The sequence below is a fragment of the Trachemys scripta genome, chromosome 4 (genome assembly GCF_013100865.1).
Source record: "Trachemys scripta elegans isolate TJP31775 chromosome 4, CAS_Tse_1.0, whole genome shotgun sequence".
Classification (NCBI taxonomy): domain Eukaryota; kingdom Metazoa; phylum Chordata; order Testudines; family Emydidae; genus Trachemys; species Trachemys scripta.
The window spans coordinates 123,456,348-123,473,472 of record NC_048301.1 but is presented as its reverse complement, the minus strand read 5'-3'; the positions used below and the strand labels follow the sequence as shown (position 1 = coordinate 123,473,472).

Sequence of the window (17,125 nt, the reverse complement as noted above, 5' to 3'; positions counted from 1 at the left end):
AGCCCAGGTCTTCCAAGTCCCAGTGCAGTGCTCCACCCTCTAGCCCACACTGCCAACCCCTGTAAAAGAGTTGTATGAATGCACATGGTATTATTGTTTTGCTTCTGTAAAGGCGGCATTGAAAGGTTTAACATGCTCTGATAGAGCCGATAAACACGTCTATTTCCTTTTGTAGCAGCAGCCAAAACTCATTTAATACAAGAGAAGGCCACTAACAGTCATTATTTTGAAATCCATTCTTGGGAGACTGGGCTCTCTCTGGCTCATTAGTGGGGTCTGCTCCTTGTAGTTACTCAAGCGTATACCACAGCTCAGAAGAAACCCAAACAAAAATACCCGTCTCCCCAGTCCAAGAGACTGTAGATGCTATTGCCTTCAGTGACATTGCCAGGCATCTGCAGGTTTCCAGGAGCCAGTGAGAATGCAACCCCAGTGACTTCTTCATCAGCTGATTCCAAAAAGTTTTTGTCACTTCCGCTGTGTGAGGAACACCCGCAGCCACGGTGCCCTGAGGCTAGTCTGTCTTGTTCAGTGGTTCTGTTTTTCCCATAGTAATAGTTCCTTCTGGCTACTCACCTCTTGAACCTGCTGCTCCTAAAGGTTTGAGGGAGTGTCTCCCCTCCACCTTCTTGATCAGAGCAGTGAGGGGAAGGTCTGATGCAAGAAGAGATTAAGCTCTATATTGAAGATACCCTGGCTAGGGAGGCGGAGACTAACGCCAACGTTTCCCAGAATGGCCACTAATCTAGAGCGCTTTGGTTTTTGGATACCAAACTTGAGACACAGGGGACCAGTTTTTCAGAAGTATCCAGCACCCACTTCTGGCCAGGTTGGGTGCAGAGCTCTTTCGAAAACGCGTCCCCTAGTGCCAGATGTTCAGAGTGCTGAGAAGCACCTGCCACACCCACTGACTCCTTCCATCTGCAAGTGCTCAGGACCGCTGCAAAATCAGACCTAAAAATAGAGACACCCAAAATCAGAGGCTGCCTTTGACAATTTGGCCCTGGGTGCCTCAAATCAAGCACCCAAAGGTGAGTGGAAACTTTTGAAAGTTTGGGCTGAAGCTGCTTCGTTGAAGTGAAATGTCTGAAGCTGAAACTCTCTAGAGTTGGGCTTTGACTCAGCCATTGATGCAGCAGTCCTGGATCAACTCCCTAATGTAGACATGATTCCCACCAGTGCAGTGCTGTTTGCAGTGGTGCAATTTACCCTGGCTTGAAACTGGGGTATGCTGCACTGATGTCAGTCACTCGGCACCCTGTGTAAATCATATCTACGCTGGGGGTTGCCCTGGTACAGCTGAAAACCCAGTGCAGAGCCTTAGAAACAGGGCTGAAACCTGACCGCATCAGAAATATTTTGCACCTGCCAGGCAGGACTGATCACGACAGGGTGGTGGCATCTCCGTTTTAATGACCATACAGTACGAAGTAGGATGAATTCTTGTTTCGGGGAAATGGGGAGAGGAGGGGGAGAACAATAACCGTCCCATAAATTACAGTCTGTGGACATTTTAATGTGAACCTCTTCATCACATGTCAGATCTTGATTTCGTTGGAGGAAGCAGCCAGTGTTACACAGTGCACAAAGTCATAAAGATAATGAACACCGAATAGTTCAGGCACATAGCAGGAGAGGTAACTAACAATATCCTTGTGATTTCTTTGCAGCTATTTTTACCCCCTATCCACTTCCTCTCTGAGCAGGTTTATATTTAGTAGCTTATAGCAGCTAACGCTCTGGTAGGTGGCAATGAGAGGCAGAGAGATTCTCAGCACTGGGATGTTGGATTCTGTTAAGTCATTGATTACTTGCATTAATTTTGGGAGTGAGTGGGGGAAGGGGCAGACCTTTTTTCCATTCTCATTTTCACCGTTTCAGATTTAATATATTTTTATTCCCTGACTCTTCCTTGGTTCTCCACCTCTGGAATCCAGGCTCCTGCATAGTGCCCCCTTCTGGCAATGGCACAATACAGAATCATAACAGTGAAGGAAAAAGAAAAGGGCTCAGAAGGGATATCAACTATCATGCTTCAGAGTACAAACCAACCTCTATCTGATTACGGTCAGGAAGAAATTTGCCCATGTCGGCAGATTAACTGCAGGGTTTCTTGCACCTTCATCTGAGCTTGTGGGACTCAGTGTCTGGCACATTCGTCTGAATATCTGATGCTGAACTAGATGGACTCATGGTCTGATCCAGTGTCGTACTTCTGCTGTCCCTTTGTCACAGCAGGCCTGGTGGCAGCTGATGCAACAGTCCCTGTGGTTCTTCAGCCTCCAGGAGAAACAGGAGCTTATCCAGGGCCAGGCACCGTTTTCCGTGGAAGGGGTCAGGCACCACAGACGGCACCTGTTGAGTTCCTGCACCATTAGATGTGGAAGGTTGGGCCCATTGCCTGACCAACCAGCCTAACAGTGGCTCTGCAACATCCTGCATTCTGTCATGGACCCGTTTCACCTCCTAACAAACGCCTCCATGGCTTGGGTCTCAAAAATCTTCTGTTCTCTGCATCACAAGCTCATCTGCTGTGTCTTCACCGTAATAATAAATTTGCTAGGCTGGGCTAAATAATCAGTCCCTAAAGCCGCTGCTTTATAGGGGCTCCCTGACTGCCCCCTGCTTATGCATTGGCTTCTGTCCTCCTCTCAGGCCTGTCTGCATGGCAAAGGGCCCTACTTGTTTTTGCCAGCTGTCGCTGCGGTGCTAGTCTGGAGCATTGCTGCAGATACACATTCCTTCCGTGCTTCACCAGATCAAACAAGTTCCTGGGCCTCGCGTCTGTGTGGCACTTGATGTAATTCCCCGAGCCACGCCACCTCTGCACCTCCCTCAGCCTCGTTCCCTACTGACGGCAGCGTCACCACTGCCCGGGACCAGATTCCAGAGTGGCTCATTGCTGGCAGCGAAGCAGAACGAGCATGGAGAGCTTTCCTCCTGCTGCCACTGGGAAAAACAAATAAGCTTGACAAATATGCAGCTGAAGTCCCAGAACAGAGATTCCACTCAGAGCCTGGGATCTGCTCTCTTACATGCTTCCCGAGCAAGGGAGACTTTCTGTCTTGTGGTTAAGGCACTAGACTGGGATTCAGGAGATCAGCAGTCAGTTCTCTGTCCTGCCACAGACTGCCTGTGTGACCTTGGGCAAGTCACTTCATCTCTCTGTGCCATAGTGCTCCAGCTGTGAAATGGGGATAATAATCCTCACCTTCTCCCACCTTTTGTCTGCCTGGTCTATAGACTGTAAGCTCTTCTGTGCACGGGCTGCCTCTCGCGATGGGTATGTCTACACTGCAGTCACGGGGTGTCCATTGAAGCGTGAGTAGATATATCCGAGCTAGCTCGACACAGTGGCAGCGTGCACTCTGCGCAGGGTGTACAAGCCCATCTGGAAGCTGAGTAATTACTCGCACTGTTTAGCCTGCTGCAGCTTCTTGGCTCCAGTACCCCAGCTCACTAGAGTAAAGCTAGCTCTCGGGTATGTCTACTCGAGCTGTAATTGCACCCTGTGATTGCAGTGTCAGCGCACCCTCTGTGTGTGTAGAGCACGCAGTGCAAGGGACCTCTGGGCCCCAGCGTGACACACATTCATCAACAACAATTTCAAGCAGCTCTGCCAACGAGAGGTTGAAAGAGGGTCAGAAATTGCTGGGTGTCCACCCTTGATATCAGACCCTTTCAAAATGTCTCACATTGGGTGCCCCAAATCACTAAGGGTCTGTCTACACTGAAATCAGAGGTGCGACTGTGGCATGTGTAGACACACCCCAGCAAGTTTTCCTCTAGCTAGCTCCAGTAACAATAGCAGTGAAACTGCAGCAGCGTGGGCTATCCGCTTGAGTACATGCCCAGGGTCCTGGGTGGGGTTCCACAGCCCATGCCACTTCCTGTATTGCCCCGGCTTCACTGCTGTTGGTATCCGAGCTAGCGAGACCAAAGCTAGCTGGGGTGTGTCTACACGTCACACCTGCTGAAGTCACACCTCTGACTGCAGTGTACGCATACCCTAAGTCACTTTTGAAGCTCTTCACCAGTCTCTCCAGGGTTGGGCTGAGGTGTCTTGGGATATGTCTACACTGCAGCTGGGAGCAAGTCTCCCAGCCTGGGTAGACAGACTGGTGCTAGCATGCTAACGATAGCAGTGTGGACGTTCTGGCTCAGGCTCTGAAGCCCACCTGACCCCCTATGCTTGAGAGCCTGATCCCCAGCTTGAACCAGTTAGATCTTAGCTCCATTAGCACAAGTCTGTGCAGGCTGGGAGGCGGTGTAGACATATCTTAGACATACCGTAGTGTAGACATACCATAGACTTCGTGGGCTAGTTTGGAGGAGTCTTGCACTATGCTTTTACCTGCTCTGCGAAATGAAGCAAGGACTGTCAGCTTCAAGTGACATCTTTCAGGAGAATTTAAAGCAAAGTAATTGCAGTGTCTGGTGCTGCTAGTGTGTAATCTTCCTGAACACATCATTACGCATAGTAATACTACAGTAATGATATCTGTTGTTCACATAGCACTGTGGATGCCAAAGCACTTTACATGCTGTGTATTTGGCCCTAGCTACTGAGATGCAATCATCTCTGCAGCACCCAGCAGCAAAATGCAGCAGCTGTTTCACAGCATGCTACATAGTAGTTTAGGACAGGAAGTGAAGAAGAAAACTGCAGTTAGTTCAAAGTGGGTGCAACGGTGGAAGGAAGAATGTAATTGCCCATATTGGAATTGGGGTTAGAACCTCTTAGGGTGTACACTGGAGATGGAAGGTGTAATGTCCAGCTCATGTAGACATACCCTCGTTAGCTCTGATCCAGGTAATGAAGAGTAGCTGCGCTGCTGTGGGAGGAGTTAGCCACCCAAGTATGTACCTAGCATCTTGGACAGGTACATACTTGGGGCAGCTAGCCCCCACGCTGCTCAAACTTCTGTTTTTAGTACACTAGGTTGGTCAGAGCTAACGCGAGTATGTTTACACGAGCCAGAAGTTACACCTGCAGCTCGAAGTGTCAACATACCCATAGTCTTTCAAAGAGTCCCATGCCATCACCTGGTCAGGAACCCTGCTTGCTGCCTCAATTGAAAGACAGCTCCTCCTGCTGGGGTGTGGCTGAACATTACTTTGGAGAGAACACCCCCTATTCGAGCACGGATGCAGGTCTGGATTTTCCCAAGAGTTCTCCCATCCGCTGTCTGTCAACTACAGCCCTAGTCATTGCAGCGCAGCATGGGCACGTGGCACAAATGCTTGGTCGCTTCCCCCAGTGCTGCTTTAACAGCATGAGTGAGCGCACACAGCTGGAGTGAGAGACATCGGATCCATTTAGCTCCATGGATGCACATGACACGAATGGCACTGTCTAATGTGCTTAGGTTAGACCTTGCTTAGCTTGTGAGATGGGAGGACAGTAAATATTGGTCACCACTCTGCTGGGGCTTATTAAATAGTAGGGTTAAGAGAACGCCCCCTGCCTCCCCTGTAACCAACCCCCCAAGCCACCCAGTTGTCTGCTGTGATTCTAGATGTGCTCGTGCCGCGATCGACCCTTTGTCTGTAGATGGAGAGGTTTGCCAGGCTGGGGGATGTGGGGAGAAGTGGGGTTGCAGGAAACCTGGTTGAGTGCAGCCTTAGCTCAGGTTAATACCCGGGGTTCCCAGGCGCTGAACTTGAGAGATTGCCTCAGTGTTAGGAGGCTGGGTCTGGGATGCGTGCGCGCTGGGGCGACAGCAGCTGATGACCGTGCAGAATGTTTATATTACTGACAGATGATCTGTTAAGGTTTCAGATGCAAGTGTTTCAACTCAAGTGTGCTGGTTGCCACAGCGACACGATGCATTAACTCCCCGGATGTAGTGTCTGAGCCCATCAGTCTGGAATGTGATCTCCATTTGTTTGTGCTGGTATCACAGGGGCGGCCAGGGGAGGGAATGAGCTACCAGCAGACAGCAATACAGCAGACCCCTTCCCGCTTTGAAGGTCTGAAGGGGATTGAGGTCTGGGGCAGAACCCCCTGAAGTAGCATTCAGTGAACTGGGAGCCAGCGGCTGATATGCCCTTTAAGATTCCTTCTGTGCTGCAGGATGAGTGACTTTAAAGGAATGCAGTGCTCCTGAATGCCAGTCCCCTGCCAGGTACAAGGGCCTGGTGGAGGGGCAGCTCATCTGAGCCCAAGATATTCCATCCTTCCCCTTTCAGCCCCCCACTGCCCTCAGCACAGCCACCACCCTCCAGTCAGCGTCAGGGCCAGGAGACAAGGCCCAAGGCAGTCAGAGACATAGCACATGGAGGATCTGACTTCAGCCCCTTGTCCCCCAGCCCACTAGGGCAGTGGGGGTGTGATATAGAGAGAGCGATTCTAAGGTAGCAGGACCTTGACATGGCTTTCCCTGCATCTTCCCTCCCCTGCCCCCCATGGACTGGTGGCTGGCAAGACAGACACAGGGCTGAGGCAGTCAGTCCCAGAGCTGCTGCAGGCCCACCCCCTGCAAGGGGACATGCCCGTGAGGGTCAGCATGAACTAGCCACTGGGCAACAGGGAGGGAGCCCAATCAATGGCTTTGCCTGCCAGTGCCTTGTGGCCAGCAGGGGGTAGCTGCCGGATGCTGCTGAGCCATCGATTATTTCCCCGCTTCTTGTTAAGCAACAGCTGCTACATTTACTCCGCTGCTGTGCAAAAAAAGAAAAGAAAAAATCGCTTCTCTCTCAGTGGGAGGGTGGGTGGAGTGGGCACAGCCAGCTCTGGCTGGAGGCAGGAGGCAGGCTGTTCTGGGTCAGTGGGATTCTGTCCGGTCATTATGGGGAAAGGGTTAATTGACTGGGCTGCAGCCTTCCCCCTCCTGCCAGCACACCTCATCGCTCCATCGCTTTCATGGACCATCGTAAAGCAAAGTACCTGCTCGGGGCTGGAAGAGTAGGGGGGCTGCACATGAGGACTGGCAGAGCGGGGTGGGGGTGGCGGTACTGGATGAATGGGGGGCTGCAGGTTGCCACTGAGAGGCATCAGCTGATTTCTGTATGGGGGGAACCCAGGACTGGAATAGTGGGGGGCGCTATGGGTCAGGATTGAAGGGCATTGGCTGATCTCTGTGGGTGGGGAACCCGGGGCTGGAATAGCTGGGGGCTGTCCAGGATTGAGGTGCTTTGGCAGAGCTGTGTGGGGAGTCCAGGACAGACATGGCAGGGGTGGGGCTGCAGATCAGAATTAAAGGGCATTGGCAGAGCTGTGCAGGGACTCTCTCCCTTTACGGGGTTTGGTTTATCCCGTCAGTTTCAGGAGCCGGGAGCGTTACCCTTTTCCTAAAACTGTCACCCCAGACAATTACTGTGACCAGAAGGCATCTCGTCTGTTTTTAAACACCAAGCGCAGAATGTGAGCCGCTCCTAGGCCAGGCCCGGTCTCCGTTGCTGAGCTAAGGACGGAAGCTGCAGCGCTCAGTGCAGTGGCTTGTAAGCATTGGGAATTAAGACTGCTGCAGCCATGCCCTGCATGTGTTCGTTCAGCCAGCCAGAGAAACAATGAACTTCACTCTTTGTCCCTTGGGGGTTTTCTTCATTTAAGGGTTTTATTCTTTAATCAGATCTGTGGCTAAGAGGATTTCAGTGTCCATAAGGATTGGAATCAGACAAGAGACGGTAAATGAACGGTGAACGCTCAGGGCCTCACTTCTTCTCTTACATCTCAGGGGTCCTCTCCCAGTCAGAACCTCAGTCCTCTCTCCCCTTGGGAGTTCGCTGGTGCCCCAGAAAGTCTCTTTGGCAAAGGCAGAGCATAGAAACTGGAGAGACGCGGCCTGGAAGTGAGAGGATTTTCCTTTTCTTCTCTGTGGGAGTTAAATCTTCTTTCTCTTTATTTGTTCAGTCTTTCTTTCTTTCCTTCCTTTTCTCCCCCACTCCATAGCCCTCGCCCTTTCCAGCTAGGACTGGGAGTCTAAGCATGTTGCAGACCAGAGTGAGACTATGTATTTATTTCGATATGCCTGTATTTAGGTGTCTAGAACACAGCCCCTGGGCCCATGTGACAACGAACGACGAAAAGGCAAGCACCGGGGGCCTGTTAGATCACAGTTAACTAATGAAAACACAAGGGGCCTGGTTCCTTACTGACTTACAGTAAGGCCCCGTATGCTGCTCTCACAACCTAAAGGGGCCTTGAAGCAGGTGGAAGGAATGCCCTGAGAATATCCCGTGTACTGGGGCCTCCCCAGCTAGTTTAGCACTGGCCTGAGGGCTCTATGCTGGCCTCCTCCCAGCACAGAGAACACATGGGGAGCGTGGCTGGAGTGCCCTGCATCTGGGGCTATTCTTTGCTTTCCACGGTGAGCATATAACAGAGCAACCCCAAGGCTGCTTTAATTGTACACACTGGGAGCTGGGCAGGCTCCTCTGCGCAGCCCCAGAATACATGGGGCAAAATTGTGGCCCCATTGAAGCTACTGGTAAAACTCCCTTTGATGTCAGTGAGGACAGGCTTCTCCTCTTGAGATTTGGGTTCAAATTCACCTCAGGCTGTGAATGAAAATGAACATGGTCCTATTCCAGAGCTTGTGCTTCTCTCAAAGGGATCACCCACCTGACAGTCCCTGCTTCGGAGCACGTCATGGTAGGAGGGTTTGCGAGGTCCTGAATGCACTTGTTAGACGCGGGAAAGAGTTTGGAGCCTTTCATCGCTAGGTCACAGGTTCGAATCCGGTCTAGGTTGGCGTCAATCGAGCGTTGTTACTGTCTGACAACTGTTTGATGATGGGCTACAGTGGAGAGCATTGCTAGGTGTCAGGCTGTTCCCTAGTGAAGGGGTGTTCATAGTGCAAGCGATACCTTAGCTGACTCCTTCATTTACTAAGGGGGCCAGGGTGTGACTGAGGTAGGCACGCTGCTGCCACACCAGGAGGTGAGGGGAGGAGAATGGGATATCCTCTGGCACCTATTGCCTGCTTTGTCCAATGTGCGCCATGTACAGCTCCATGGGAATAAACCTGGAAAACAGATCCACTGGGTTCGGGTCATGTCCCCCAGCTATTCCCAGACCCTTCAGACATGGCCTGATTCTGTTCTGCAGCTGTTGAGGGTGAACGGTAGAACTTGAGCCATCGCTGAAGCTTTAACAGGAGCGTTTCACTGGCCTGCGGTGGTTATTCCCTATGGAATTCTGCTGCTTCGTCTCCCATTATTAGATGGGTGCCGCAATCCATCCTAATTACCCTGCTCAGTCACTAGCGGCTTTGCAGCGCATCTCAGCAGAGCTGACGATGCTGAGCACAAGAGGGGGTCAGTATTTTAGGCATCTGCTCTTCACTGCTGTGAGGCAGCGGAGAGAAGGGAGGCAGAGACAATCATTCCTTTGGCTTAGCATTGAGGATTCACGCTTAGGCCCCGATCCTACAATCTGAGCCGTCCAGACAGACCCCTGCAGCCAGGCCAAGTCCCACTGAAGTCAGTCAGGCTGTGCATGGGCACATGGGTTCGTCCACGAGGATCCATTGATAGGATCAGTGGTTTGGGTCTGACCCAAGGCCTGCTGAGTTCAGTAGAAAGGCTCCTAGTGATTTCAGTGGGCCCTGGATTGGGCCTCTTATTTGTAAACGCATCAGGAGCACAGACTGTATCTCGGGCCTGATTTTCACCAAGCACTCTCAAGTCCAGTCAGTCAGTGCTGCAGGTACCCGACACCTCTGCAAATGAGGCCCCGTGCGTCTGGCTCCAGCCCCAAGCGGGTGGTCCTGCATGCAATCCAAGCCCTTCAGCCTACTCTCCTTGCTTTCCCCTTCCAGGGCCCTGCCGTCCCGCCGCATCACAGGATAAAATGAACAAGATGAAAAACTTCAAGCGGCGGTTTTCCCTCTCCGTTCCCCGGACGGAGACCATCGAGGAGTCGCTGGCCGAGTTCACGGAGCAGTTCAACCAGCTCAACAACAGGAAGAATGAAGGTGAGAGGCCGGCAGGTTCATTCTGCCAGCCGGGGAAACCAGTCCAGGCTTGGCCAGAATCCCCTCCAGGCACAGACAGTTGGTGCAGGGTCAGGATTTCTTTCCACTTGACCTTTAACTGTCTCAAATGGGCCCAGAAAAGCAGCACAAATAGTGTGTGCAACCTTGGGCGAGTCCCTGGCCACTCTATGCCTCAGTTTGCCCATCTGTGAAACGGGGGTAATACCTCCCCAACATTCATTCCTCTATGGGGAGCGCCGTGGGTAGAAAGTGCTGTAAAAGGACAAAGCATTGTTATTTTTACATATCATTACACATTAAAGACCAGAGCAAAAAGTGGGGGAGCAAGCAGCTATTCTGCTTAAGGCCTGCGCTTCATTAAAGCATGGGGCCCCCTTCTCCCCGCCAGAAATAGTAGCGATTGGCTCTCTGGCAGGCTCAGGCCTTGTTCACATGCAGGGCAGTTCTCCCCCCACAGCAATTGTCTCAAGCTCTTTGCAAACTCAGCCACACACCGCTCCCTTGTTTCACTCCGGTCACATTTACGCCTTTCTCTGCAACCACAACAGCTAGAAACATATTTTAAAACAAAACAAAAAATCAAGGCTGAGACCCTAATGTAATCACCTGGCTCCTCCATCCAGCCATCTGCTCTCTAAGCTAAGTGTAGAAGAGACCCCGCAGCCCGTACTAGAGATGGTTTTCTTTCCTCCTTGTCCCAGCTCCCTGCCCCTCTTCAATGCCCGCCGCGGCTAACAGATTACGTCAAGCTGCCGGCACTGCACCCCCCTTAGCAAGCAGCCACGCTTGATTCTCAGAAGCAGCCACTGTGCCTGTCTGCTCCCCCCACCCTGGCAAGCTGGGGCTATAATTAGAAACGAGCCTTTAATTACAGGCATGGAAGGTACCGGGATGAAACGGTGCGAGACTAACGAAGTGCTGGGTGCTGACAGCAGCAGCTGGCAGTGCCTTTCTCAGGGGACATCAGCCCTGGGCTCTCTGGCCCTTGGCTCGTTATCGGCGTGCATCAAACCCAGGCTCTGTCATATAACAAGGCGGCTTCCCCGTTCTCTCACTTTAATGAGTCCTCAGCCCTGCTTGTGCCTGGCCTCCTCCCCTTCACTTTTCAAACCAAAGTCTGCAGCAGCCCACTTGTTCTGCCCACCCCTGCTGGTCAGTCCCTCTCCCCGGGTGACCCGGATGGAACAGGAGCGAGGGCAGAGCGGAGTACTCAATTGTCTCTCTTTGATCGGCCATGAGTCTGTCACTTTCTTGGGAATCCCTGAACCAGGCCCAGGGGTGTGTCTCTACCCCCTGTGTGGCAGGAGAACCTAGTACCAGGCCCAGNCAGGCCCAGGGGTGTGTCTCTACCCCCTGTGTGGCAGGAGAACCTAGTACCAGGCCCAGGGCTGTGTCTCTACCCCCTGTGTGGCAGGAGAACCTAGTACCAGGCCCAGGGCTGTGTCTCTACCTCCTGTGTGGCAGGAGAACCTAGTACCAGGCCCAGGGATGTGTTTCTGCCATTCTAAGAAACAGAAGCCCCCAGTACCAGGCCATGTCTGTATTTCCTTCCCCCTGTTGGAGGCAGAAGAACCTGGCTACAGTTTGCTCCCCATAGTACGTGGTAAATTCCTCACCTTGCATCCTGTGCCCTTCCCATGCGGTACAGCCCAGACATGGTGCCCATCTCCACTGTCCCCAGTTCTGCGTCATTCCATCGGCGTCATTCCCTCGCTCTCATACAGCCCGCTCCTTCTGGCCCGAGATCTCTTGATTAAGTTTCTCACAGATTGTAAACAAGCCTGTGAAGTCACCTCTGCGCTGCCCTTAATCTCCTTCCCCTGAAAGCTGCGGATGTTATTTATTAAGAAGCCTGACAGCCGCATTTGTCCGACGTGTCTGTTCAGCCCTCTGCGGATGGCATTTAATAAACCCCTTGCCGCTGGGAGCTCCCTGCCCACAGTATTGCGCCATCCGGCATTGGCAGGGGCAGGCTCAGCAGGGGAATGCCGCGTGAAGATGCACCAACCTGTCTAGCACTGTGTGGGCTTGATCCACAGCCCACTGATGGCAGAGGGCATCTTCCTACAGATTTCAACGGTCTTTGGATCAGGGAGGGGGCCATGGTTACTGCAGGTTGGGGTTCAGCAGGAAAGGGATTGGTTTGCTTTTTTCTGGAAGGGAATCGAGCCGGGTTCATTCCCCAAGTTCATCTCTCTAGGGGGAGACTGGGAAGCTCGTGGGCGCTAATAGAACTGACCCTGTTTTACAACCCTGGATGCGCTAAGCCTTCGGTGAGGTCGTTCTCATTACCCCGATTCTACAGATGGAGAAATTGCAGCACAGGACGGAGCAGGGACTTGCCTGCAGTCACGCAGCCAGTCAGTGGCAGAGCTGGGACCAGAACCCCGAAATCCTGATGTTGGGTCTTGTGCTTCAGCCACTCCCCCAAGCTTCCCCCTGTGCGGGCCAGGCCCAACCATTACCGGATGTGTCCTTTCCATACTGTCGCGTATGGTGCAGTTTAAATATTCCTGCTGCTCACGTTTCTGAACGAGTCTCCTGGGCTCTCTCTGCCCGTTCTGCGTGGCAGGCTTGAAAACAGGGCGTGTTGGCATCTCCTCAGATGAACATGTGTCCAAGGATAACACGTGCAGGGAATCAAATTTCATGCGCCATGGAGAGAGCTAATCATTGCAGGGATCAGGAAATCATTTTCCTTTCATCACACTGCGGAGCTGGCCGGGGGAATTATTTAATTATTTTCCCCAGCCTCGGCCGCTGCTGACAGCAGGTTATTGGAACTGATTAGACTCAGAGGCAGAGGTAGAATGGCAAATTCTGTAGGGGTGGCGGGGGGACAATAACCTGTCCCTTAACCAAGGCATGCTGCAGCCTAAAGGGGGGATATTACCATCTCGACACTGGCGTTTTCCTTTATTATGAGCCGTATCACTTATCAATTGACCCAAGCTCTGAGACTCGGCGCCCCAGGTCTTGTATTGCAGTGTAGACATATCCAGAGAGTTTAAAGCCAGAAGAGACCACAAGATCATCTGCTCTGACCTCCTTTATAGCAGACCACCACTTGGCACCTGCCCACTAACTCAACAACCGAAGAGTGACCCACGTATTGCAGCCCGCAGGGGACTAGGGCTTACAGGTGGATCCCCCACTGCTGCAGCAGTGGGAGCACAAGTGTAGACAGGCTGCTAACAGCTTTGCCTCCCTATTGTCTGGACCAGCCCTGAGCAAGGTTAGGCGACTTGGGCCTGATTTTTAAAAGGACACAGCACGCTGGCTGCGAGTTAGAATGCTGAGCTCTAGTGAAAATCCAGCATCATAAGGAAAGTGGTACTTTGTACTTGGGAATCTGCCCTGGATTTAGGGGCCTAAATGAGCGCCCAATTGTTTGGAAAATCCAGCCCCCACTGTGGGTGCTAAGTACTGGGAAGTCTGGCCCTGAGCTCTTTGGGAAACCTGGCCCTAGGGAGGTTAAAAACACCCATGCTCTGGCTACGTGAGCTCTCTCCCTCTCCAGCTACTTACCCTTGGGAGTGAATCCCCCAGTGGGATTTTGTTTGACATGCTTTGTTTCAGGATCAAACTTCCCAGTTTGCAGCCTCTGCCTGTGCTTTCTTGCCCAGCCCGGCTGTGTCTGTGCTGGCAGCAGGATGGGTAAGAGCTGGAAAATTTCATTTAAATGGTGACTGCCACCATTTGCCTCCACTCCCTGGGGACACTCCCTGCCACTCTGCAAATACCTCTCAATTGCAGTCACATAGGAGGAAAGCTGGAATGAGGATCTGTTCATCCCTCAACCCTGATGGCTAGCAAATGTTTCATGGCCGAGCTACGTACTTCTAGTGTACCATGATATTTAGGCTGCTGTGCATCGGTGGATGCCAGAATTTAATGTCTGGAGAGCTGCTTCGCCATCCAGGGAAGTCACAGTGATGTACAAAGCCACCAGCGTCCATTCATTGCATCGTCATATTGCAATGCCCTCTCATATTGATATAAGCAGGAGTTGGATTGGTGAGCCAGTTCCTGGTTCTGGTCACTGCCAACTTGTGCTCCAGAATCTAAGCCTTCAATTAAAAAAATATAGTCTGTAGCCCTTATGGTTCTGAAGATAATCTTCAAATGGTGGATGGAGGGTAGGCTGAGAAGGTGATGTAGGGTGACCAGATAGCAAGTGTGAAAAATCGGGTCAAGGTGTGGGGGGTAATAGGAGCCCATATAAAACAAAACCCCAAATATCAGGAATGTCCCTATGAAATCGGGACATCTGGTCACCCTAAGGTGATGTCTGAGTAGGTCTGCAGATAGCCTGAAACAATAGCTTGGAGTAAAAACAATGAGGAGTCCTTGTGGCACCTTAGAGACTAACACATTTATTTGGGCATAAGCGTTCGTGGGCTAAAACCCACTTCATCAGATGAAAGGAATGGAAAATACAGTAGCAGGTATATATACACAGTACATGAAAAGTTGAGAGTTGCCTTGCCAAGTGCTGGGTCAGTGCTAACGAGACAATTCAATTCAAGTAGGCTATTCTCAACAGTGGTTTGAACTGGTCCTGTTCACCTCAATGGGATGTTAATTCTGAAGCCTAATGGTGGCTGCCAGCCTTGGTAACTATTTCATTTTGTGCAAGGAAAGAGTGGGATGATCGTACTGAGAGTTCAGTGCAGTCTGCTGTGAGTAGCATTTCGTTCGGGTGTCCCTGGTGTGCGGAAGTTGGGTTCTGGGAGGAGCTGAAAGAGTATCACCACCTATTTTTCCCCCAGTCTGATGCAACATCACAACATGCCCCCTCTTCTCTTCTTGGGTGCTGGCTGGCGTATAGGGAGATTACCCTGCTGGACAGCCTTCTCTTCCCTGGGGCAGGGGTATATGATGGGAAATTAATCCAGATAGCTCCTGCAGCACCTGGGCTGGACTTCAGTCCCTGGCCCCACCTGCACTGGGGGGCCTGATTCCCCATTGTCCTGCACCTGATGTAGTCAGGTACCCCAGTGCAAAATGAGTGTAACAGACTAGCAGGCTTTACCCCACATTGCATTGTAAATGGAAACACAAGGTATAAAGCAGGCTGGAATCAGGCCCGGGTTTTTACTGGGCACAAATCACGCCACACAGTCATGGTTAGCGCAGCGCAGCTACCCGCATGGCCGAGAGCCTCGTCATTCTGGTTGCAAATCCAGAGTCGCTCCTGATTTGCAGTGGCTTTCATCAGAGGCAAACCAGGCCTTTGCTTTGCCTCGCCTCCCAAGGAACAATGTATCGAGGGTGGAAAGAGGCCGAATGATCCAAGCTCTGAGTGGGACTCAGCCTTGCAAGTTTAATGGAGATTTAAGAGGAGAGTTCACACTTAGCGAGGTAATTAAAAGTTGTAACTCAAGCAAGCAGTAGAGGGTTTTGGCCCCTTTCCCTGGGAGATCAAAGCTTGTTTTGGCAGAGGCAGCGTTGAAATGTATTTATAAAAAGAGAGAGAGAGACTCGTCTAAGGCAGCTGCAGTGTCTGCCGCCTCGCTTTAACTTGCTTTGATATCCTAGGCAGCCTCATTATTCTCCGGATGCCGGGGCCTGCTGTAATCCACATGAAAAGCAGAGCGGAATCAAACAGGCCATGGCGTTTGCTCACCCAGAGCCTGACATCATCTCCAACCAACACCCAGGCAGGGCGGCGAGCACGCAAATGCCCAGCAGTTGCCCGCTGCCCCCTACTGGAGTGTCCTCTTTCCCTCTGCCTGCAATTCGCTCCCATGCTGCGCTTGCACCTCAGGGTGGAGGTGCTAGGGAGTGGCTGCGTGCATGTGACCCGCTTTGTCTAGCACAGGGGCATTTGGAGAGGGCCAGATTCCATCCTTCAGTGCGGGGTCTGCGGGCTGAGATTCAGAGCCAGGACTTCACACTCGGCTCAGTCCATGGCAGATCCCTCGCTGATGTCAGTGGGAGGTTTGCACAGCGAGCAAGGGGGGAATGCAGCCTTTATGAAGTAACTGCATTTTAAAGGATGCTGTCCTTTGCTGTCACATGCAGCCCCTCCCCATGAGAAAATCTGCTCCCTTTTAGGCCAATGCTCCTGCAATCTGCTCTCTTCCTTCCCCATCCTCTTTTCTCTCTTTCTCTCCCTCTTCCCCTGTCTCTATGAGTCTTCTCTGCTATTCCTTTTCCATATTCTTCCCTGCTGTAATTCACACCTCTCCAGGAGTTTCCCACCCTCCCACCTGCTTTCTCATTCCTTCTGCTGAATGACCAGCCAGGGAATAGTTCCTGTTGACATTGTAGTGAGCTTTAGAGTTGCCGCTGTAGTGAAATCAATGGGGATCTGGGCGGCTCATGCGCCAGAGAGCTATTGTATCAGGTGTCTGCAGACTCAGGCGGACTTCAGTGTGTCACGTTACACTTGCTTCTCATTTGGACTGTTTTTTTCTCAACCATGGGGGATAGAAACTTACCCTGATCCTGGAGAACCTGAATATGTCACGTAGGCCACATAAATACATTGCACGGGTCAGGTCCGATATGTTCAATATCCCTGCCCCGGTGGCTGCCCCAGCGACTCTAAATGTATGTCTACACTGCAGTAAAGCACCCAGGGCTGGCCTATGTCAGCTGACTCGTGCACTGCAGTGTACATGGTCGGGCTGGAGCCTGAGCTCTGGGCTTAAACCCGAGCCCAAACGTCTACGCTGCATCAGCTGATACAGGCCAGCCACGGGTGTTTTACTGCAGCATAGACAGACCCTGACAAATGTGATCTGCCACTTGCTGACCGAAGCAGGAGTTCTCTTTTAGCTGAAACGGTAGGGCCCAGGTGTTCAGAGCCCAGGCCCGAGCCCGGCTGATGACCTGTGGTGTCTCTGTGGCCAGGTGCCCGCTTACCCAGGCATGCGTTCGTGCAGATCCTACAACACAGCTGGGTTAAGGCAGCATCCTGGCCCTACATTCTGAATGCAACAATGATCTGGCTGCTTCCTTCTGGGACAGGCCCCCTCACTTGCAAGGACTCGGGTGTGGGATGGAAACCAAGTCCCTCTGGGTGGGCTTGGGAGGAAGGGTCTCTTAGTACCTTCATCCCCCTGAGTATACTTATGCAAACCAGCACCGCTTCAGGTGCTTCCACACCTCATGGTGGGTTCTGATCAGGAATCCTTCCCATAGATAGAGGCCATACAAGAGCCAAGCATCCCTTG

At 52.0% G+C, this 17,125-nt stretch overlaps 1 protein-coding gene across 2 annotated transcripts in view; it reads left to right on the top strand.

Annotated features, from left to right (window-relative positions):
- The window catches only part of CDK18 (cyclin dependent kinase 18), a 76,799-nt gene that overhangs the window by 30,783 nt on the left and 28,891 nt on the right, over positions 1-17,125 (top strand). For both annotated transcript variants that reach the window (XM_034767168.1, XM_034767169.1), the window contains exon 3: positions 9,765-9,920. In XM_034767168.1, coding sequence (XP_034623059.1) covers positions 9,797-9,920 — 124 coding nt within the window. In that variant the 5' untranslated portion in view covers positions 9,765-9,796. The remainder of the gene's footprint in view (positions 1-9,764; positions 9,921-17,125) is intronic.